The sequence below is a fragment of the Scyliorhinus torazame genome, chromosome 11 (assembly GCF_047496885.1).
Source record: "Scyliorhinus torazame isolate Kashiwa2021f chromosome 11, sScyTor2.1, whole genome shotgun sequence".
In the NCBI taxonomy this organism is placed as follows: domain Eukaryota; kingdom Metazoa; phylum Chordata; class Chondrichthyes; order Carcharhiniformes; family Scyliorhinidae; genus Scyliorhinus; species Scyliorhinus torazame.
In genome coordinates this window covers 143,637,073-143,661,274 of record NC_092717.1, presented here as the reverse complement: position 1 = coordinate 143,661,274, position 24,202 = coordinate 143,637,073, and the positions used below count along the sequence as shown (strand labels likewise).

The 24,202-nt window shown below is 45.6% G+C and overlaps 1 protein-coding gene across 2 annotated transcripts in view; it reads right to left on the bottom strand.

The window, feature by feature from the left end:
* The window catches only part of klhl14 (kelch-like family member 14), a 275,002-nt gene that overhangs the window by 207,802 nt on the left and 42,998 nt on the right, over positions 1-24,202 (bottom strand). For both annotated transcript variants that reach the window (XM_072467845.1, XM_072467844.1), the window contains exon 3: positions 19,136-19,257. In XM_072467845.1, coding sequence (XP_072323946.1) covers positions 19,136-19,257 — 122 coding nt within the window. The remainder of the gene's footprint in view (positions 1-19,135; positions 19,258-24,202) is intronic.

The window sequence follows — 24,202 nt, the reverse complement described above, 5'->3', positions numbered from 1 at the left end:
ATAACGGCGGCAAGAATGAGTAAGTTTTTTGGGGTGGAGGACAGGTGCGTGAGATGTGCAGGGAGTCCGGCGAACCATGCCCATATGTTTTGGGCATGACCGGCGCTTAAAGAATTCTGGCAGGGGTTTGCGAGGGTGGTGTCTAGGATTTTGGACACGCGGGTGAAGGCGAGTCCAACAGTAGCGATATTTGGGGTATCGGAGGATCCGGGAGTGCAGGAAGCGAAAGAGGCCGAGGTACTGGCCTTTGCCTCCCCGGTAGCCCGGAGACGGATCTTGCTAATGTGGAGGCACTCAAAACCCCCGGGTGTGGAGACCTGGGTTAGCGATATGGCGGGGTTCCTCAGCCTGGAGCGAATAAAGTTCGCCTTGAGAGGGTCCTTGATGGGGTTCTCACGGCGGTGGCAACCTTTCCTTGACTTTCTAGGGGAGCAGTAAGTGTCAGCAGCAGCAGCATCCTGGGGGGGCGGGGGGGGGGGGGGGGGGTTCAGGTGGGGCTACTGTTGATATAATGTGAGTTGGGCATGGAGACAAAACCCACCTTGTTCTGTTTAAAAAAAAAATAATGTTGTGTAAGTAGTTTCACTGTAAGCTTTGGGATATGTTTATTGTTATTTTTTATTACTATCTGTATTTCTATTTTTGTTATGTAAAAACGCTCATTGGAAAAACTTGAATAAAACATTTATTTTAAAAAAACTACAATCAAGCTTTCTTATTTACATTGAAAAGGAATTATGATTTTTGGGTTATTCTAAATTGATGTTTCAGTCTATTCAACCTTCCTGGCCACCAAATCATCCTGCTTCTGCCTGAATTAAGTCATCACCTTGGAAGTAAAATACTAAATGAATATGGCATCACCATCTGGATGCTACCTTTGATTTGTTTGGAAACTTTATGTACACTGTAACCATTCTCACCCTTCATTGTAATTCATTTTCTCAGCACCTTGTCATAGAGAGTAAATGATGAATTCAGTGCGTATTTTGCCTGGGAGTCAATTCAACTTTCTGGCAAGACAAAAGGAGATTCTAACTAATCGTTTATTTAGAATCCAGTTTTTGCAATGATCCTTATCCACAGCTTCTTTAAAGAACCAAATGTGGTTGTTAAATACTGTTAAGGTCACAGCTGATGGCAAATGCCAAGTTGTTCAAATCCCAGAAGGGAAACTTGAAACAACTTACCTCAGCTGTGCTTGCAACCTGTGTACTATGTGGAATGGTTTGAAATCCAGAAAATGGGGCTGGATTCTCCGATTTGAAGACTAAGTGCTGATGCCGGCCTGGGAACGGTGGCGTTTTACGCCCGAAAAAACGGCGCAAAAGCTGCACCGATCCTCCGTCTGCTGGGGGGCTAGCAAGCACACAGCGTAAAGCTCCCAGCTTTAGCTGCGGATACGGCTGGAGAATTGCCGGGTCCGTGGTCACGCATGCGCACGGCGGTGGTCTGCAGCGGCCACGCCCTGCAACATGGCGCTGGCCACGTGTGGAACCTGCCAAAAACTGCCCCCCTTTGGCCAGGCTCACCACTCCCCGACCACACCCACCAGTGCCCCCAGCCCCTGCCAAAGACTTCCTGCCCACAGAACGGCTCCCACCTGACTGTGGCGGCGGTGGACCCAGTCTGCAGCCTCCATGCGGGGTTCACGAAAATAAATAGCATGAGTGACCCACGCCGTCAGGAACTCGGCCCATCGGGGGCGGAGCATCAGGGACGGCCTCAGCTGACCTCCTGAGGCCGCCTGACGACGTGCAGCGAGTACACCGTTTTACAGGGGGCGGAATATCACAAAAGTGTCTCGCCCTCGATTTCGGCGCAAACGGGGATTCTCCGGCCGATCGCCAAATGCGATTTTGGCGTTGGAGACAGGAGAATTCTGCCCAAGGTGTCCCCGACTCTTTGTGATTGTTTTAATAAAGTAAATGTTTATTAAGGAATAGAAGATAAAACAATAATATAACCTAGAAGGACACTCAACCAAGTCTAGGCTGGGATTCTCCCACCACCGCTGCAGTGGCACTGGAGAATCCCGCCGGCCTGAACTGTCCGAGAATTCCAGCCAATGGCTTTATACAGTATCACAACTTTAAACAGTTCCAAACAATCTTAACAGAATTATGTTCAGAACTAACCCTCCTCAATCTGTTCCTCAACACCTCACAGAATTTAAGATCTAGAAAAATCAAGTACCTTTTACCACACAGTGCTTTTATGTCTCTTACGGTTGCTTCTGAGGTAAACAGAAACTGTTGGCTGAGATCTAAAACCAACTTCCTTTTCATAGATTTCTAATCTTTATTAGTGTCACATGTAGGCTTACGTTACCACTGCAATGAAGTTACTTTGAAAATTCCCTGGTCACCATACTCCGCCGCCTGTTCGTGTACACTACATTCTTAAATATGCTTTTCCCCTTTGACCTCTCCCTTACCTGACTTAATTTCTTTAAAAGTGCACTCTGCCAGACTTGATCAGAGTCGTCAGTCTAATTTAGCTTTTAGCGTTTGAAAGAAAAGTAAACTTCCTTCATCCACTTTACCTATGACACCTTTCCTTCGCACCTTGCATCTCTTGCTTTGAATCCTTAATGACCTATCCAATCTATTCATGTTCTGCACCCATTGTTGCTAAATTGCCTTAGGTAAACATCTGTCTGCAGTGCTGCTCGGCTCATTAACATACCAAATGCACTAATTCCATTCGCACAGTCACTCTGTCCCGGCCTTAATTACCTTAGTCACATATTCCTACAATTTTAAATATATGACCAGATCACAGAATATATTCCAAATTCTTGGATTTCCTTGATATTTTGAAGACAAAGACATCTTGCAAAGAAACAAAAAGGTAGAATTCCCGTTTTAGGTTCAATCAACAATACAAATTATGTCCATTTTGAAAAGTGTAATTTGCAAATTTTCACTTCAACTCAAATGTACATTACGGAAAACAAATTCGGCCATAAATCAATTGCGCTTGAGGGAGAGTGCAACGAGGCTGTTAAATCGTGGGAAAAGTCAAAATCGAGAGCTGCGCAGGGCGCCAATCGGTTTACAACCTAACCGTCCCGCTCACATTGGCAAAATCAGGATCTCACCGTGGCATGGCGAAAAACCAATAATCACCGCCTAAAGCCAATCTCCATACAATTAACGGGAGGGACCCCTATCTAACGGCCTCCCGTGATCCAACGGCCTTCCAGCAAGTGGTCACACAGGGGTCGATTAGTACTCCATTTTAAAAATGTGAAGCTGACGGGACTGCTGCGGGGACCTGAGGAAGTGAGGAGCCATCCTCGCACCCGGGCAATGAGCCCGGTTGCATTGGGGTTGCTACCCCTGTGTACAGGGGGTGGGGCAGCCCCTTGGGGGGCAGTTTTGGTCGGCGTGGCCTGCCATCGGTGGGGGTGGGGATGGGGATGGGGGAGGTGGAGATCACCCCTGGACTGGGGGTGAGTTGATGTCTCCATGCCATGGGACCGTCATGCCACCCCCTGAGTTGTGTGTACCCATTACAGGGGCAACCCCAGGCCCTGCCTGTCTGTCCAACCAACCACCCATAACTGCCACTGACCGTGGATACCCATAGTAGGCGTGCTCTGTAGCATGTGGGTGTTATTGCCTAGCATCCCAATCAGACCATGATGTCTGTACACAGTGCCTGAACACTGAAGGAAGCAACACCACAGACACAGCAGCCAAATTCCAAACACCCAGGGGAAAAGCCCCAACACCGGGGCCATCTCCGCGACCAGAGGGTGGGTGTGTGCACTGAAGAGGGGGCAGCGTCGATCCAGGTAACATTACATGCAGGTGTCTGGGCAACAGGGTGACCAGGAGCCCCCGCTGCGGTGCAGAATGTGTGGGCTGGGCGTGTCGGATGGTAGGGGATGTTGGGGGTGGGGCGAGGAGAGAGGGGGGGCAGTGGGGGAATAGAGAGTCCCGGGGAGGAAGACAATGCTGGTTGCCAGTCTCTCACACTCTTCAATTCCTTACAAATACTTCACAGGATGGATGATGGGTTGGGCCCCGCGGAAGCTTTGCTCACAGTTGTGCTGCAGGCCAGGCAGCCAGACGCCAGAGAAGGCGGCAACAGTTGCATCGATAGAGGCTCGAGGCGGTGGCCCATGTGCAGGGCTCCGCTCCACACCCTGTGGATCTGGCTGCCCATCAGGCCAGGGAGGGACCCAGGGGGGGAGGTCGGTGACTGCACAAGGTGTACAGGCATCGCTGATCTTTCAAATAGATGACGGACAGCGTGTGCTGCAGGAGGATCTGCCTCAACAAGAAGGTTGGTTCATCACCTGTGCCATGTTGTCATGAGAATGTCGCTTTAAGAAATGTTTGGCTGCTCATGTTACTGCAGTGATGTCAGATTGTGGGTGGAGCTGAGCTCTGGCTCTGCTTTTTAGTTTCACTTTGAGAAAAGCTTGGGTGTGTCTATGTTTTTTTGGTTTTGTTTCAGTGTTGGAGCTGAAGCCAGACAAAGCAGCTGTACTGTTGATCTCTCTGCCATGAAAAGACTATCTCTTGATCATTTGGTGAATTCTGAATTATAAATGTTTTCAGTAGTGAATGTAAACCTGATGTGCTTCTGTTAAAAGGTGTTTCTTTTATCTTCTGGATGGTGTTTGGGAAGTTATTAAGGATGACATGGTGTTGCATTCTTTGGGGGTTGTATTTGAATTAATGGTTGCTAAGATGTTCACTATGTTTTAAAAAGGTTAACTTGAGTTCTTAGAATAAACATTGTTTTGCTTTAAAAAATACTTTTCCATTTCTGCTGTACCACGCCTGTAGAGTGTGCCGTGTGCTCCCCATACCACAATCTAGTAAAAGTTGTGGGTCAGGTGAACTCCATGATACACTTTTGAGCTCTCTAAACCCTGGCTATTAACAAATTGGGGGCTCGAGGGGGATAAAAGTCTATCTATTGGATTGGCTTAGTGAACTTATGTGAGGGGCGAGCATATTGTGGTTGCTTTTCAGGTGCGGTATTCCAGTTTAAGTGGAGAGTGTGTTGTGGACAATGGCTCTTTCAGAGGCTCTGAAGTTTTTGGGGGTGGAGACGGTCACACGCAGTACCTTACGGACAGAGACTAAAAGCAGACTGTTAGATTTGGCAAAAACATTGCAGTTAACATTACCTGACAAACTGCGAAAAGGTGAGGTAATTATGGCAGTGGCTAAGCATTTAAAGTTGCCTGAGATACAGTTTGACTCATTGGAAATGGCAAAAATTCAGTTACAACTTAAACAAATGGAACATGAGAAAGAATTAAAGTGGTTTGCATACGAAAGAGAGAGAGAGGAAAAAGAAAGAGAGAGACAAGAAAGAAGAAAAGAAAGAATAGCCCTAGCAGAACAAAACAAAAGAGAAAGGGAGATACAGATCAGGGAAAAAGATAAAGAGAGAGAGTTTGAACTTCAGAAAGTGGCCATGAAACATGACAGTCAGTTAAAATTGGCAACGTAAAGGGAAATGTACAGTTTGAGGATGGTGATGCGGCTAGTGAGAATGAGCGTCATAGTGGGGATCTACTTAAATATGACCAAGCATTGCCAAGGTTTGACAAGAAGGAGGTAGAAGTCTTTTTCATTTAATTTGAGAAGGTGGCTAAACAAATGAAATGGCCACAGGACATGTGGGTATTACTGATTCAAACAAAGCTGATTGGTAGGGTTAGTGAAGTGTTTGATCACTACCAGGAGGAGGTATTTGGGACTTATGAGGAGGTGAAAAAATCCATCTTGGGTGCATATGAACTAGTGCCTGAAGCCTACAGACAAAGGTTAAAAAATTTAAGGAAAGAATTTGGTCAAACATACATGGAGTTTGAAAGGCTCAAACAGAGTAATTTTGTTAGGTGGATAAGGGCTTTGAAAATAGACCAAATATATGAAGCTCTCAGAGAAATTATACTTTTGGAGGAGTTTAAAGATTCAATTCCTGATGTAGTGAGAACTCATGTGGAAGAGCAGAGGGTTAAAGCTGCGAGGCTAGCAGCAGAAATGGCAGATGATTATGAATTAGTTCATAAATCAAAGCTTGGTTTCCAACTTCAGTTTCAGCCTGTGAGGGATAGAAACTGGGGAAAAGAGAAATACTCAAGTGGTAAAGGTAAAGGTGATCTGATGGGAGCTAATAAAGAGAGTGTACCTCAGATTAAAAAAGAAATCGAGGACGGTGGGAAAGAAATGAAAAATATCAAATGTTTTCACTATAATAAACTACGCCATGTAAAGTCACAGTGTTGGTGGTCGAAGAAAAGCACTGGGAAGGCTGATGTGGTAAAACAGGATAAGACAGTAGGGTTTATTAAAGTGGTAAAGGAAAGCCCAAGTGAAGCGAAGGAGGGGCAAAAGATTGTACAGCCTGATCAAGAGGTGGTTGATAAGAAAGTGCCAGATCTCTTTAAAGAATTTACTTGTGTGGGTAAAGTTTACTCATGTGTATCAGGAGGAGCAGGTAAAGAAGTCACAATTTTAAGAGATATAGGAGCTGGTGAATTTTAATGGTAAGAGATGAGGAGTTATGTAGTCTGAGAAGAATATTGCCAGAAAAGGTGGTAATATGTGGAATTCAGGGGGAGAGGAGTAATGTGCAATTATATAAGGTAAGGTTGGAAAGTCCAGTGAAGAGTGTTGAAGTGTTGGTAGGAGTAATAGAGAAACTATCTTGTCGAGGAATACAGTTTATCTTGGGTAATTATATAGCTGGATCGCAGGTGGGAGTGATGCCTACTGTGGTTGATAAGCCAGTGGAAAATCAGACAACTGAAGTGCTGAAGGATGAATATCCTGGGATGTTTCCGGATTGTGCAGTAACAAGGTTGCAAAGTCACAGGTTAAAACAAGAGGAGAAATCAAAGAGTGAAGATGAAGTGGAAGTTCAATTATCAGAAACGATTTTTGATCAGATGGTTGAAAAAGAACAAGAACAGGTGGAGGATGAGGCGAATATTTTTAGTTCAGGAAAACTGGCGGAGTTACAACAGAAAGATGTAGAAATAAAATGGATGTATCAGAAAGCATACACGGAAGAGGAATCTGAGTGTATACCAGAATGTTATTACTGTAAAAGTGATGTCTTGATGAGAAAATGGAGACCTTTACATATGCCGGCGGATGAAAAGTGGGCAGAAGTTCATCAAGTAGGATTGCCGGTAGGGTATAGAAAGGAGGTGTTGCGAGTTGCACATGAGGTACCAATGGGAGGTCATTTGGGAATAAGGAAAACTCAAGCTAAAATACAAAAACATTTTTATTGGCCTGGACTACATAAAGATGTAGTTAAATTTTGTCAATCATGTCACACATGTCAAGTGATAGGGAAATCTCAAGCAGTGATAAAACCAGCGCCCTTAATACCCATTCCAGCATTTGAGAAACCTTTTACACGAGTCCTAATTGATTGCGTAGGACCGTTTCCTAAAACGAAAAATGGGAATCAATATCTTTTGACTATAATGGATGTGTTTCCAGAGGTCATTCCAGTACGTAATATTACAACTAAAAAGATTGTGGAGGAGTTACATAAATTCTTTACTAGATATGGAGTGCCCACAGAAATACAATCAGATCAAGGATCGAATTTTACCTCAAGGTTATTCAAATAGGTTATGGAAAGCTGAGGAATAAAACAATTTAAATCAACTGCGTACCATCCAGAACCATAGGGAGCGTTAGAAAGATGGCATCAGACATTAAAGACAATGTTGAGGGCTTATTGTCAAGGTTATCCAGAGGATTGGGATAAGGAATTCCATTTGTACTGTTTGCAATTAGGGATGCACCTAATGAGTCAACCAAATTCAGTCCTTTTGAACTAATTTTTGGTAATGAGGTAAGAGGACCACTTAAATTGATTAAGGAAAAATTGGTGAGTGAGAAATTGGAAATTACATTATTGGATTACGTGTCAAATTTTAGGGAACGATTAAATAGAGTAGGTGAATTGGCTAGACAACATTTGAAAGTTGCACAAAATGTGATGAAACGGATAGCGGACGAGAAATTCAAAGTTTGTAGTTTTGCCAATGGAGATAAAGTTTTAGTATTGTTACCAGTGGTAGGTGAACCTTTAAAAGCAAGGGTTTGTGGACCTTATCAAATTGAAAGGAAATTAAGTGAGGTGAATTATGTGGTAAACACACCAGATAGAAGGAAGACTCCCCGAGTGTGTCCTGTGAATATGCTTAAAAGGTACTTTGAAAGGGAAGGAGATAAAAAGGAGGAGGTTTTAATGATTCTAACTCAAAGTGACAAACCAAATCCGGATGACTGTGAATTTGACATACCTCAAATTAAATAGGAAAATGAGGATGTGCTTAAAAATTGGGATAAATTGTTGAGTTACCTTCAAGAAGAAAAACAGACTGACCTGAAAGAGTTATTGATATCACATGGGCAAGTTTGTGGAGATAAATTGGGAAGTACTAAAATGGCTATACATGATGTATATGTGGGAAATGCTGTTCCAATCAAGCAACATCCATATAGACTTAACCCTTTAAAATTGGCACAGGTTAACAAAGAGATTGAGGGTATACTTTAAAATGGCATAATTGAAGTGGGTTGCAGTCAATGGAGTTCACCCATAGTGATGGTACCAAAACCGGACGGTACCCAACGGTTGTGTGTGGACTATAGAAAGGTTAATGCAGTTACAAGAACGGACTCTTATCCTATTCCACGTTTGGAGGATTGCATTGAGAAAGTGGGACAATCAGCTTTTACTTCCAAACTCGATTTACTTAAAGGTTACTGGCAGGTACATTTATCTGAAAGGGAGAAGGATATTTCAGCTTTTATGATGCCAGATGGTATATACCAATTCAAAGTTATGCCATTTAGCATGACAAACGCCCCAGCCACATTTCAACGGTTAACTAACAAAGTAGTTTCAGGATTACCCAATTGTGCGGTATACATCGACGGTCTGGTAATTTTCAGCCAGACATGGACGGAACATTTAAAACATCTGATGGAGTTATCCAATCGACTTCAGGAGGCTGGTTTGGTGATAAACCTAGCCATAAGTGAATTTGGAAAAGCCCAAGTCACTGTCCTTGGCCATACATTCGGACAGGGTCGAATGGTCACATGAGATGTGAACCAACAGTTGTTGAGGAGTTTCCGATACCTTCAAGATGAAGGGAAATAATGCGATTTCTTGGCATGAGTGGATTTGATCAAACATTTGTGCAAAAGCTTTGTAGCGTGATTGCTCCACTGATGGACCTGCTGAAGAAACGTTGAAAATTTAAATGGACAGCGGAGTTTCAACAGGCATTTGACTGACTGAAAGCTGTGATAACCAATGCTCAAGTGTTGGAGTATTACAAGGGACTCTGTGATCAGATTGAACTAAAGTATCTGACTTTAAAGAGAAATGCCGAGGCGTAGAGAAATGGATGGATCGTGCAGAGACCTTCTTGTTCAAAGAGACTGTCAATCGAGAAGGATTCCAGTCGGAGGAAGAAGGAAAACAAAATGGACTATATTATTGTACCTGTTTGCGTGTGGGTTTTTTTTAACAAAAAAGTATATTTACTGTGTGCATTTCTTAAAGGATAGTGAAAAGGTGAAAAATAAAACCATCTTGAAGTTGATGGGTTTTTTTTTCTTGGGGAGAGGTGTCATGAGAATGTCGCTTTAAGAAATGTTTGGCTGATCATGTTACTGCAGTGATGTCAGAGTGTGGGTGGAGCTGAGCTCTGGCTCTGCTTTTTAGTTTCACTTTGAGAAAAGCTTGTGTGTGTCTGTGTCTTTTTGATTTTGTTTCATTGTTGGACCTGAAGCCAGACAGAGCAGGTGCACTGTTGATCTCGCTGCCATGAAAAGATTATCTCTTGATCATTTGTTGAATTCAGAATTATAAATGTTTTCAGTCGTGAATGTAAACCTAATGTGCTTCTGTTAAAAGGTGTTTCTTTTGTCTTCTGGATGTTGTTTGGGAAGTTATTAAGGATTACTTAGTGTTGTATTCTTTGGGGGCTGTATTTGAATTAATAGTTGCTAAGATGTTCACTGTATGTTTTAAAAAGGTTAACTTGAGTTCATAGAATAAACATTGTTTTGCTTTAAAAATTACTTTACATTTCTGCTGTACCACACCTGTAGAGTGGGCCGTGTGCTCCCCATACCACACTCTATTAAAAGTGTGGGTCAGGTGAACTCCATGATACATTTTGGGGTTCTCTAAACCCTGACCCATAACAATGTCCTTGTGGACTTGGCACCACATGAAGGAGGAGGATACCCACTCCCGGTGACCATCAAGGTCACCACAGCCCTGAACATCCACGCCTCAGGATCCAGGGCTCGAGCGGGTACTTGTTTAGCATCTCGCAAGCTACAGCCCACCCGTGCATCCCTGTTTGTCTCGGCAGCTAACTATATAAACTTTGACATGGACCAGACCCAACAAGATGTCCTGGCTGCAGGATTCTCCGCCATCGCCGTGGGCCCCAGGTCTAGGGGGTAATAGATGGCACACAGGTTGCATTGTGCTCACCGGGACAGCCCTATATCAACAGGAAGTAATCCTCTCCCTGAACATCCAGCTCGTATGCGGCCACCACCTGAAGACCATGCACACGTGCACACGCTTCCCAGGGAGTGTGCACGACAGCTACACCTTGGGGCAATCAGACATCCCCGGCCTCTTCGAGGACCACCCCAGGGTGGCTGGCTGGCTCTTGGGGGATAAGGGATACTCCTCTGAGAACCTAATTAATGATGCCAGTACGGAGGCCGGTGATCGATGTGGAGACCCGATACAACGAGGCTCATGCGGCCACCCGGCCTGTCATTGGGCACGGTGTATCAGACTCCTCAAGATGCCATCCCGATGCCTTGACCACCTTGGTGGTGCACTACAGTACACCTACCAGGGGGCACTCGCTTTGTGGTGGTCTACTGTGCTCTCCACAACCTGGCACAGCAGCAAGACGACGGGCTGGAGGTGGAGGGTGAGAAACATGTGGTCACATCTGAGGAGGAGGATGAGAAGGTACCGGACCAGGAGGAGCTGGATGACGAGCTCGGCGGGGACCCACAGGACCAGGCAGAGGATGGAGGACAGGCAGTAGCGACGAGGGTCCGGCAAGCCTGGCGGGTCAGGAAAGCTTTCATCCTCACCCGCTTCACAAAGGATGTGGCCGCTTCCGGCATCACACCCATCCCCTCTTCCCTCCCTCCCCTTTCCACCCCTCTGCCCTTCCCCCCCCCACCCATTTCACCTCCCCTTCCTCCACCCTCTCTCCGTCCCCCCTCCCCTGTTGCCACCTGGGGTGGCCACTTCCCGATTACAAAATGGACACTTTGCAAAGATTGCAGTGAAAATGGACAATGCTGATAAAACAAGCAGGTTCAGGGTTTGTCTGTACATTGGAGCCGCAGCTCCCAGACAAGACCAAAACTGTAGGCCCATTAGCATACTAATGGCCCATCTCCGGGAACAAAAGAGCAACATTTGAGTAACCGATACTAAGGCAGACACCCCGGTGCCCGAGGAGACCGAAACAAAGCAGGCCAACGCCACTTAGGACACGCCCAGCCATCAGGGCACCCACCCCTTCATTGGATGAAACCAATTGATTGGGGCCAAGTTCAAGGCCCACCCAAAAGTGCATGAAGCCCTTTTGGGTATAAGAAGGAGCCCCCAAGAGAAAATCGTTCTCTTGGACCCGGCTCTCACCGAGGAGAGACCTGTCCACCAGCTGCACCAGAAGCAAGTAAGTCCAAGGTCAATGCACGATACCAGACAGACGACCTTAGCTGTTCCCCTGTACCACTCTGACCCCAGCAGCCTCAGAACCGAACAATGGCCACTGTTCCTCTGACTCAGTGGGCGCCCGTAGCTAAATATAGGCTTTAGCAGTAGTGATAGTTTAGTCTGTAGAGTTTTGTGCATGAGTAAATTTAACTGTGTGTGTAAATAAATAAGCATTGACTTTGAACTAACTAACTGGTGTATCGAGTCTTTGATCAGTATTCGGGATTGAACCTTGTGGCGGTATCGAAAGATACCTGGCGACTCCAGAGCAAACGTAATTAGAATTAAGGAAGGCGACCATATTGACCACCACATTCAGAGTCAACCAAAGAGAGCAACACCCCCACACCCATTTCCCCATTCTCCACCCCCCCCTCCCCCCCCGCCCCCACCAACTCAATCCCACCCTCACAGGTTCTGTGTCACATCACTCCAGGGTGATGGGACGTGTCGGCACTGTCAGCGGGTTACTGTCGAGGGCAGGGGGGGTGATGATAACCTACTGAGAGCTGAACAATGGTGCTCCTCAGTTTATATCATCGTTTGACTCTGCCTATCTGCTGAATACTCGCTCACACTCATCACCTGCACGTGGCATGCCTGGATAGGGCAGGAGGAGGGTGTTCAGAATCTCCATGCCCAGGAAGCTGAGGCAGGGAATTGGAGGTTGTCCCGCAATGCAGAAGAAAGTGCCAGAGGCGTCATATTTCTTGGGTGTAAAATGTTTTAATGCTACACCTATGTGTCCCTAACTGCCCCGAGCCACTGATGGTGCCGCCCCACCATACCTCCACGCACCAGACTCCCAGACTCCCAGACTCGCCGTTGTCGGGGGGGGGGGGGGGGAAGTGGAACTTGGGGGAGCTGTTCGCCACCACAGCACACCATAGGGTTGCTCTGGGGTGGCACCTGGCACCCCGTCCACCCGGTCAGTACCCATCGGGCCCTGATATTCACCCCGGGACAGAGGGGCATCTGGATCGAGCCGCAGTTGCTCCCGCATCATCTGGCTCTGCCAGCCCTGGTGGCTTCCCAGTGTCTGGAGCATGGTGTTAACGCCCTTGGCGATGCTCCTCACTGACTGGGAAGGTGTCCCGGCAATCCCCACCTGCAACTCGGACAACTCCCCCAGTGACCGCCACATGGTCTGGATTGCCTCCGTGATGCCCACCTGAGACTGGGACATGCTCCGCAGCACCTCATCAAGGCCCACGTGGGACTGGAACACATCCCCCAGTGACTGGGACATGCTGTTGAGGCGTCCAGCCATGGCCTTCACTAACTGAGCCACATCTTGGACATCTCCACTCATACTGCAGATGTCATGTATCAGGTTCTCCGCTGCAGTCACCACCTACGAAGGTGTGTATCTCTCCACTGGTGGAAGGTGGGGATAGCAGCTGTGCCGCGAATATGGTGGTCTCCTTGGAGCGGAGCTCCGAGGTGTTCTCATAAGAGGCAGGGGGGGAACATCCCGGATGGGTCGGCACCACCGGATGGACACCCTGCAGGGGAATGGACATGTGATCAGTGGGAGGGATGGGTCAGTCTGTGTGGCAATAACAATTCATGTTCATCTGAATGGGGGCCAGTGGATCCTCATCTCTGCACTGTACGCCAACCCCTACATCGGTGACCGATCTGTCCTAGGCCACTCCTGTGACCTCCAGTGCCCATTTCTTGTAGGGGGTGAGGACTCAGTTGTCCGGCACCCCTCCGCCTGTCTGGACCCTCTCCTGCAGGGACACAGAGGAGAGGCGCATTGTGAGATGCATGCTTCGTTCATTGTGGGGGTGGGGTGGGGAGGGGACTATCTAGGGAGAATGGCGGGATGAGGAGAATGGGGGCTGGGGTGTGCGGGGGAATGGAGGGATGGGGTGTATGAAAATGAAATGAAAATCGCTTATTGTCACAAGTAGGCTTCAATGAAGTTACTGTGAAAAGCCCCTAGTCGCCACATTCCGGCGCCTGTTCGGGGAGGCTGGTACGGGAACTGAACCGTGCTGCTGGCCTGCCTTGGTCTCCTTTCAAAGCCAGCGATTTAGCCCTGTGCTAAGCGGCATGACAGCACTGCTGGACATGAATGGGCCGGAGCACAGTACGGTGCTTAGTGGTGTCAGGTGCATGCTCATGGTGGAGGGGGGGGGGGGAACGACGGGGTAGTAGGCAGGGGCAGTGCCAGGGGGGTGGTGCTAACCCACCCATGCAGCTCATTATAGGTCGTTGATATTCGTCTGGCGCTGGGTGCCGGTCCTCCTGGTGACGCTCCTACTCCCTCCCGGGAGCACTGGATGCCCAGTGGCTGACCCTCTGAGTCACTCGAGGGAACAGGGCATCCCGATGGTCTCGACCGCGTCCAACAATCTGGCCAGGTCGGCATCCCTGAATCATATGGCCCATCTCCTCTGTGGCAAGGCAGTGAGTTGAGTGTGGTTGGCTGTGCAGAGTCGGTTTAAGTGCTGTTAGCGGTTAGCTGGTGGGCATAATCCTGGCGAATCAACCAGTGGTACCATCATTTGTGGTGTGAAGCTTGCGGGGCCTCGTTAAGTGGACCAATAAACGTTTGATACCGGTGACAACCTCACCGGACTGAGCTTTGAGAAGCTTGCGGCCGTTCCTGCTCACTACCACACTTCGAAACCTTTCCATTAAAATACTGACAAAACTATTTTCTATTTAGGTTGAATAGAATATGTCGATCCTCAGTAAATATTTTTAAAAGCCTTTCAAAACATTCCAAATGATGTTCTATCGCTCAAAGGTTCCAGTTTAAGGCCGACGTTTTGCGCACATTTCTGTTGCAGGTGCAAATAGCAAACTGGGTGCAAAATCTCGGGTGAGACCAAAAACAAGATTCTCACCGGAGAGATTTTGCAGCGTGATTTTCCCCACTGCCCCAGCATTAATGATCATGGTTCATGCCCAAGAAGGTCGGGAACATAATTTAAATACATCTATCATCAGTGGATTTCTCTGCTTTATCATCCCCACTTTGAGATTTCCCTCCTTGCTGATGTAATGTTACGTCCGCAAGGTTTACAATAGGTCTGGACCAATGTGAGCCAGGTGAAGGGACCATGCCAGGGATGCACAGTTAAATAGAGCCTCCAGTACAGCCCGGCATTATTATGGTGGCAGTGTTAGGGGGCAGTGCCAGTCAGAGCTTCCTTTAGGGAGGCTCATGTGGGGGGGGGGGGGAACTCCCTGTGTCTGTGGGGGAGGGGGATTCCACATGTCCGGAGAGAGCAGGGGGTTGTTTTCCTGAGTCTATGTGGGGGGTGGTGGGGGATGGTGTCCCCACCCTTGTCCATGGGGAGATCTTTCCTTTTATCTTTAGTGTTGTTAAGAAGGGCATCCCGATGTCAACGTGATGGCATTGTTTTCCTCAAAATGCTGGAAAATGTGGCAAGAAAAGCCAGCAGCACAGACAGCGAGCTGCACATTGCTTTCCTCACCTCACTTTGTTCAAAAAATGGAAAATTCCAGCTGAGGTTTTGGAACCTCATTGAAATCCTGCAAATGAGCACAAGTGGCGGAACTTCCAATCACCTTTGGATCATTTCCCAATTTGTGTGTGGAGTCAGCTTGTACCTCGATATTTTTTAAATCACTGCATGAGATTGCGGAAACTCAAACTGCACTGAATCCAATTTGCACTTCAGATTCCTCAAACCTTTACATTGGTCATGCTGATATCCAGAGAATTGCACTTAAAAATGATACAATCATGCAGAAACTGTAATCTCTAGGAAAACAAATTCAGCATTTCAATATAGTCTCCAAATATCCACTTACCTAACTTGGTTCTCCTTTTTGATTTGTTGAGCCTTGTGAGGGTTAGCGTTACTACCTGTTTCAGTTGCTGCTGATTGCAACCGGTTTAGCTCCTATACAATTTAACACATTAGCTCCCGAAGTGAAAGGCTTACTTTGATCTTAAAATGGTGCATTTTGCTTGCAAGTACATTTGAACCCTTTTATTGACTGAAATTGCCAAAACGTTTAGCAGACATGTTTATTCAAAACAAGAGCTGTCTTCTTTTCTCAAGGTATGTCTTTCTAGATTTGTGTGAAAAATTTGTACTCTTTTGGGACAGTAAGAATGTTTTTTTAAATACACCTTAATAACAAAACTGGAAAGCTAGTTAAAATGGACAAAACTATGAAAGTGGAAGGTTTCAGATGCCATTCGATGCTTCCTTCGTGTCACATCTTAATTTATTTCTTAGAATGGACTGAAACTGGTATTTCAATTGAGGTTTTAAAAACTCGTGCCAAATTCTATCCACATCCACTAGCTTTTAGCAGGAGTTACCTTAGAACATGCAATTTTATTACAATTGAATGGAATGTCTGAATCAGTGGCTTGGAACAAAATAATGTATTGGCTTTGTAGTTTTGCATGCAATATTTGTTCAGTACTTTTTACCATTTTTCTTTGGTTGTTCTATTTTTCTGTTATTGTTGCTGCGTTTCTGCTTAATTTATTTTATTCATTTTTATCCCTTCCACCCAATATTTTATCCTATATTTTCATTAATTCATAGGATATGGTATATATAGTCCGATCTGCAACTCCTTAAGACCACCCAAAGCATATTATGGTTGAGGGATGGCCTTGTTTAATGTCACCTGGTTTATGATTGATATTTCTTCCGTACGTGGAGGGGGGGTGGGCGTGGGGGGAAGGAAGAGGGAGGTGGGGCTAGCGGGGAGTGGGTTGGGGGAGTCAGTGGGGCGGGCACCTAAAATTCAGCCCCAGTTTCTTTAACTCAGTTCAAAATCCCTAACTGGCATATCTCTGGATTATTTGTCAGGCGTTTGGATTACTGGTCCAGTAACATAACTACTGTACTACCATACACAGTTTAAAATGTCTTCTGTCCAGTATGATTCTGATATTCTAAGCTTCCTTTTTGTTCACTCTACATTTAGAGCTGTAGTATGCAAGGGAGTAGAAATTATGTTGCAGCTATTCAAAGCCCTGCTTAGATCGCACCATTCTTCCTGAACTGTGACTCCAATCTAAACTCAGGTGAGTCATTCCTGGCACTGCATCTGGGAAAAGATATGTTGACCTTGAAGGAAGTGCAAAGCTGATTTACCAGAATGGTACCTGGACTCCAAGGGTTAAACTAAATGGAGCCTTTACACAAACAATGTGTAATTGTACTTCCTAGAATTTGGAAGGTTGAGGGGCGATTTGATTGAAGTTTTCAAGATACTAAAGGGAACAGAAAGGGTGGATAAAGGGAAACCATTTCCGTTGATTAGAAAATTTAGGCCTAGTGGACATAGTCTAAAAATTAAGAGTTCAGGAATGAAATTCAGAAAAGTCTCTACACACAAAGGGTTGAAGAAGTTTGGAACACTCATCTGTAAATTGAAATTGATTCTTGATCAACTGTTAAGGTTAAATCTGAGAATGATAGATTTTTGTTAACCAAGGTGGGATGTGGCGCAAAGATCCATTGAGCTCATTGATCAACTATGGCCTAATTGAGTTGCAGAACATGCTATTACCAATATTCTGTTATTTATCAATTGAAAAGCCCTTCCCTTCCCAATCCCTCTATACCTCAGCTGAATTGCCCCTTTCATGCCTCTACGAAAAATCCCCCAATTCCTCTACTGGATCACCCTATCCCCAGTGCCTCTGATGCCCCAGGATTTCTGATGGACCTATTCCCCAATTTTAACTCACTTTTAACTTCTTCATTTTATTCTCTCAGCTAGAAATGAATTTACAGAAAACACAAGGGAAAATTTACTAACTAAAATAGGTAAACAAGTCTAAACAGAAAATCAAAAGTCTAAAAAACAGAAAAATTAAACAAGACAAAATGAAATAATGGAGGAAAAAACAGAGCATTTATACAAGAAGGGATTCTTATCAGGCTACCCTTCCCCCTTCCAGGTCCACTTTTACCCACTGCAACATGTACCATATTCCACACTAATCACAACATGATTGTAAGGCAAGGCTGTAATTTCACCAAATAATATTTAATTTTTTTTAGAAAGCAAAAAATACTTGCATAAATGAATGCAATACTAATTGAAATTCTAAACACTTACTTTTTTACATGCGTGAGAACATTTGTGTATGGATATTGGTTGAACACAGGTTAAGCTTAGCTGTGAACTACCCTGACTAAATTACACTGACAACCACCCTCTGGGCAATCATAGGAATAATCATCAGTTAGGTGAGAAGCTGGAGGTCTACGGGCACCTGTGGTATGCTAAAGAGTCAATACCTTTGAGGAAGATTGGTCGTAAATTGGAAGAAAAATTAGTTTTCCTCCCCCTTTTCATGTACTGTTTATGCTTTGGGCATTTTTGACCTCACTTAAATTGACCCTGCTCTCCAGTTCACTTGTTTTACTCTTAACAGGTTCACCTATTGTTTCATGAAATAATTTATCCTTGATTGCGTGAGTACTACTGAATGGTACCTGATGAGATCTACCAAAGTACTCTCTCGCCAAACTTTCCTTTGTAAGATAACAGTAGCATAATATGTTCTCAAAATGGCTGTTCGATCAAAAAAAAAAATCCAGAGAAATTGAAAGGGCAGAGCCAAATCTCCAGGGAGAAGTGACTGGAGCATATAAAGAATCTGGAAAAGAGCAAGAAATGTTGCCTTTGACCTGTAAAAGTTTTGTATTCACATTTCCAATTTTGACAGACATTATGCCTTCAAGTTGAGTTCTCATTTTGTTTATTTTTAATACATACATTAATACTTTCTTTATATTTATAAAATAAATAAAATTATTGACCTCAGGATATTAGAGTGCCATTCTGGAATTTTAACAGGGACACAGAGAATGGAGAAGGTGGCCCCCCTCCCCCTCTCTGCCAGGTACACTGTTATTTGCTGCTTTTCTCTAGGGTAGTAGCACATTGTTTAGAACACTTGGCAGTAGACTGTGTCTCAAAATAAATGACTGAAGTTTACCATCATTTAAGCAGGGTTGACGTCTCCTTTAAGGACCCCTGCTGTGTTTTATATTTCAGACAAGATCAATCAGTCACGAGCAACAATTGTTTAAAAAGCACAAATCTGAAAAGAACGAATGGTTCACAGTGACATTGTTTTATTTGGAAAAACATCAACGTGCTGTAAAACGGGGTTTGATAGTATTTTGTTACTCAGCACAACAAATGCAATGGTATGATAAGCCACTCGATGGCAGGATGAGTGAGAAAAGACAAAGAGGCAATTTCTTTGTCAGCACAACCATCCCTTACTTCAACATCGGAGCCTCTACTCAACAATGATGTACTATTCCTGTCAGTGATACTCAGAAATTAATGGAGATGATTTCTGGGTCACACCTACTTGTAAGGATTTTCCATGTCTTCTTTTCTTCATCATAATACTGAACTAAGTTGCTTGGAAGTCGATCTGGACCTGGAGGCAATCCACCAACCAATAATAAGAGTTTCTTGCTGGACCGAATCCTAGAAAAGGGATTCAAAAGAAATTGAAAATATTTTATTGTACAAAATGACTATGTTTCATGTAACGCATGTCAGTGCAATTTGTTGAATAATTACTCCCTGACTGAAGCCTCAGCCTGCTCTATCATTATCACCCATCCAGTTTCAAAATAAACAACGTGGTTTTGAATGGTCTACATGTTCAGGAATTTTAAAATTATAAACACAAGACCAATATCTTATTTCACTGTGAATTCCCGTCCTCCCACCTCCTCATCCATCATCAAGCACTCCAAGTAGTCATTATTCATTTATAGACCTGGACAATGAGTTTTTCAGACCAGTCAAAAGTGGGGCACCATAGCTGAAGACAACTTGTTCTCAATCAATGCCTGCAGGTACACATTTCTAGTAGGAGTGGCTGGAGAGTCAGAAGCAGAAAACCTAGGCTGATGTTTCCCACGTAATTCCCCAACGATAATCGTACCCATCCCCTAAAGTATGTTATCTCAGCACAGACTAGCAATTGATCTGGGCCCATCTGTTTGGCTCAGCAGCCCTGTGTCAACACCTTTTGAGCCATTATGGATTGTCAATATCTAATTCTTACAATAATAATAAAATAAATCCTTTTTCAATTACTTTTGATCTCAAAACATTTATCCTTCAGGTTTTGAATACATGTTCATTAAACAGCAAAGCAATATCACTACTCAAGCCACAATTCTACCATTTCCTCTGGCCTTGAACAAATGCTGGAAGCAAAGTTTGGCATCTAAAAGATGCATGTGCAGTGAAAGCTGTATTGTAAGACTCGGATACTGGAGCCGAGCTCCATACATCTTCAGCTCCTTTCCCTTGTGATTCATCAGTGGTATGACTGAGAAACATTCAGGCTCTTGAAATAGCCTGGCTTTAATCAATGCTATATTACGAGTTCTCTTATCTTAGTTGCAATTGTACACGTGGCATTGTTTTACTTTCTTTCAAATTCACCAATTCCATTGCATTTAAATGACCACACTGTGAATCTTGGTATTGTCCAATGTGGGTAAGTAGCAATCCTCTTTACATCTCTCCTAATTTTTATTTCTGTGGAAGTCAATAGATTGGGAGCCATGTAGAATAGGTTGCCTCCTGCTGGGCTGAATTGAATGCTCTCCCAAGAGGTTGGCGGGTATTGACCCTGACTCTTTCCTGCCTCCGCCCCGATTAAGTCCAGGGCGAGAAGGCTCATGGATGGCCTTCTCATCACACTGCCAATTGAGGACCTCAAGTTGCCAATTAATGCCCACTTGGTATTCAACCAGTGGTGGATGAGGCAATTGCCACATGGGGAGCCCAACAAGCAATCGTCGGCATATCTGCTTTTGGCTCCTGCAAGGGGTCCTTGTTATCAATGACTGACACCCTAACTGAGGAAGTTGGCATTGCGGAAGGGGGGCCACCTTCCTGCCCCTGCCTCCAACAATGCAGGTCCCCTTTCCCCAATCTTTAACCTGTTGTCACTGACCTGTGGCTTGAGTCCCTCACTGATTGCAGGCCTCCAGTCGGTGCACTGATGGCAGCAACCACTGCACCCCTGCTGGTGCTGCCTACAATGAAGAGCTGTGGCTTCTGAATGGCTGGCAGCTCTTAGTGGGCAGGATTTCCTATTCTGGGATGACTGGTTACTGGCCATTCAAATGTCTGAGTGACACTTAGTGCAATAGGCCTTCCCCAAAGTAGGCAATGCGAGGCTCTTGCTGGCTCTCTAGCTGGCTGATGAGTCTCCCGACACCTTAGGTTCTAGGTTTTTCATTTAAAAGTATTATGGGCTGGATTCTCCGTTACTGGGACTCTGTCCCCATGCCGGCATCAAAACTGTGGATTTTCACACCAGAAAACTGGCATGAAAGGGCCACATATTCCTAGCCCAGCAGGGGGCTAGCAGGACCCAGCGTAGATCTAGCAGTTTTCCTGCAAATATGGGCCCCCGCACATCCGGGTCGGAGGCCGTGCATGCACACAGCGGCGGCTTCCAGCGGCCGTGCCATGCTCCATGATGGACTCGGACCGCGGAGCTGGACACTGAAAATAGACCCCCTGATCGGCCGCGGACCCAACCCTGACAGCCCGCCCAAACATAACCCGGCTGCGTAGAGGGACCCCCTCCCTTCCGATCGGCCCATTATCGACCAGGGCGGCCGCAGACTGAGTCCGCAGCCACCACGCTAGTTTCCCGACCGGCAGGACCACATTAGATCCACGCCGTCGGGCGCGGAGAATGGCAGGGCGGGCCTCCAGAAATAGCTGCAAGTAGGTGCCAGGTAGGTGCTTTCAGGGCCCACAGAATCGGGGAACCGGCGTCGGTCCCGATTCCATGCGGGGAAATGGATACTCTGTCACGCCACCGGCCGCGATTTCGGTGTCGGGGTGCGGAGATACCAGCTCCATATACCTCAGAGGATGACAGGAAATATGTTTCCTACAGCTTTTCCCTTGCCACTTTTGATCCAAGCATTAGGAAATACACTACAGTCAACATGGGAGACTCCCCCAATCTTCCCTTCTTTTTTTTTAGCATGTAATGGTATGTCATTGGGTATTGTGGATGATCCTCTAAATCCTTTGTTATGATCCCAGCTGATGTTGCTACTAGACCTGCCTTGATAGATCCTAACTTCTAGTTTTTCATAGAAGCAATGGAGGTAAGTTATTGAACAAATTCACAGGAGTTTGTTGATGAATTTTTAACACAAAGAATAAAATATTTAATAAATGAAAGACAGTGGGCGGGATTCTCCATCCGGGCCTCAGAATAGCGGGGGTGCCAGAGAATCGCCATTTTGGGTGTCTCCGGCGATACTCTGGCCTGCGGCCCGCGAAACTCGACCAGGCCGTTCCCCCCGCTTGGGAGAATCGCGGGAGGGCGTCGGACTGGCGTCCCCGGAAATTTTGGCGGCCCAGGCGATTCTCCCAACCGGCGTGGGAGTGGAGAATGGCGCCCATTTACTTTATGACACCAAATAAAAATGTTTGAAAGATCTTAATACAAACAAAAGAAAATGATTCACATATTCCCTATTCCTTTACCTCAGCTATATCTTAGCAGTCACATACAAATTTGGAAAGATGAAACAATTTACCATATCTATTTTATATTCTAATATTGAGGGTAATTATGAGGTACATGTGAACCAACTGATGGACCATGGTCAGACACACCACACTCCAAAGTAAATAACAAATACAACCAAAGTAGATTCTATAGAGTCCTCATGAGGGTTTCCAATCTTCACATTTGAAGAACTCTCCTTGGAAATCTTTCCAAACGCCACTCCCATTTGGACGACTTCAACAAGAATCTACCTCCAGGATTTCAACCTTGCCTTCCAAGATTCCTTTCCCCTGGATCTCGAAGTACATTCACACTTTACCTATAGGCGCACCTATAGATCTTTGGCCGTGGCAAGTAGAACATCATGCTCCAAAAGGATACCTTTGCGCCTTTTAAAATCTTTATTCGTGTCACAAGTAGGCTTACATTAACACTGCAATGAAGTTCCTGTGAAAGTCCCCCAGTCACCACACCTGTTAGGGTATACTGAGGGAGAATTCAGAATGTCCAATTCATCTAACAGCACGTCTTTCGGGACTTGTGGGAGGAAACCGGAGCACCCATAGGACACCTCTGCAGACATGGGGAGAATGTGCAGACTCCGCACAGACAGTGACCCAAGTTGGGAATCAAACCCGGGTCGCTGGTGCTGTGAAGCAACAGTGCTAACCACTGTGCTACCATGCAGCCGCCATACTTGCAGCTCGCAGCACAGAGTCACCAATCTTTGGCTGCCCTTTGAGGTCATCAGGGCACCCCTTGTGCAGACTCCGCACAGACAGTGACCCAAGCCGGGAATCAAGCCCGGGTCCCTGGTGCTGGGAAGCAACAGTGCGAACCACTGTGCTACCATGCAGCTACCATACTTGCAGCTCGCAGCACAGAGTCACCAATAACCAGATTTCTCGTAACAGCCTCCCCGAACAGGCGCCGGAATGTGGCGACTAGGGGCTTTTCACTGTAACTTCATTTGAAGCCAACTTGTGACAATAAGCGATTTTCATTTCATTTCATTTTCATTTCTATGGCTGCCCTTTGAGGTCATCAGGGCACCCCTTGAGCCAACTTTGCTTCAAGTGTGCTCTTTGCAGTTCTATAGTTAACTAGGAATCTTTTTCTGTGCTCTGTTACCTCAACTTTACTTAACCTGATCTGTTTGTGACCTCTGCCCTTGACTCTTACCTGGGTCTGTCTTCTGGGACCTCTTTCTGTCCTACTCCCAGGTTTGGGACCTGCCTCTTGTTTTGGGACTTTCTCCCTGTCCCCTGCCCTGTGTCATGCTCCCCGGCACATCATCTCTCAAATGGCACTCCTGCTCAGGCTACCTGACCTGCTTTTCACACTGTTTCACTTCTTTACCTCTTTTCCCTTCTGCTCATGGGTGCAAGGCCGATTCCCGGCCTGAAGATGTAAAAATGAACGATACGTGTGTGGCCCTTTCCCGGCCAGTGCTTGCGCAGAAGTCCTGTAGCCCACCAGACTTGTTTCTCAACTGAGATTCCAATCGAAACCTCAGGTAAGTATCGGAATTCGCCCCACTTGCCATTTAGTAATTCAGAACACCAGTGTGTTGCTTCACTGCATTGTAACAACACTGTATTCTTCAAATAAATATTTTGACAATCAATTTTGTTGAGTTACATGAGGACGAACTCCCTGCAGAGATGTCAGTTTACTTTTTCATAAATTATTCTTGATATCAGATGAGATGAAGTGACATCTTAAATAAAAACAGAAAATGTTGGAAATACACAGCAGACCTGGCAGTTTCACTGGAAAGGTGAAATCTTGTGGAGGCAACCAGGCTTCAGCTGCTAGCCGAAGAGCCAGTCAGACCCCCGCGTTGCCTCTCGTCAAGAAGGCCCG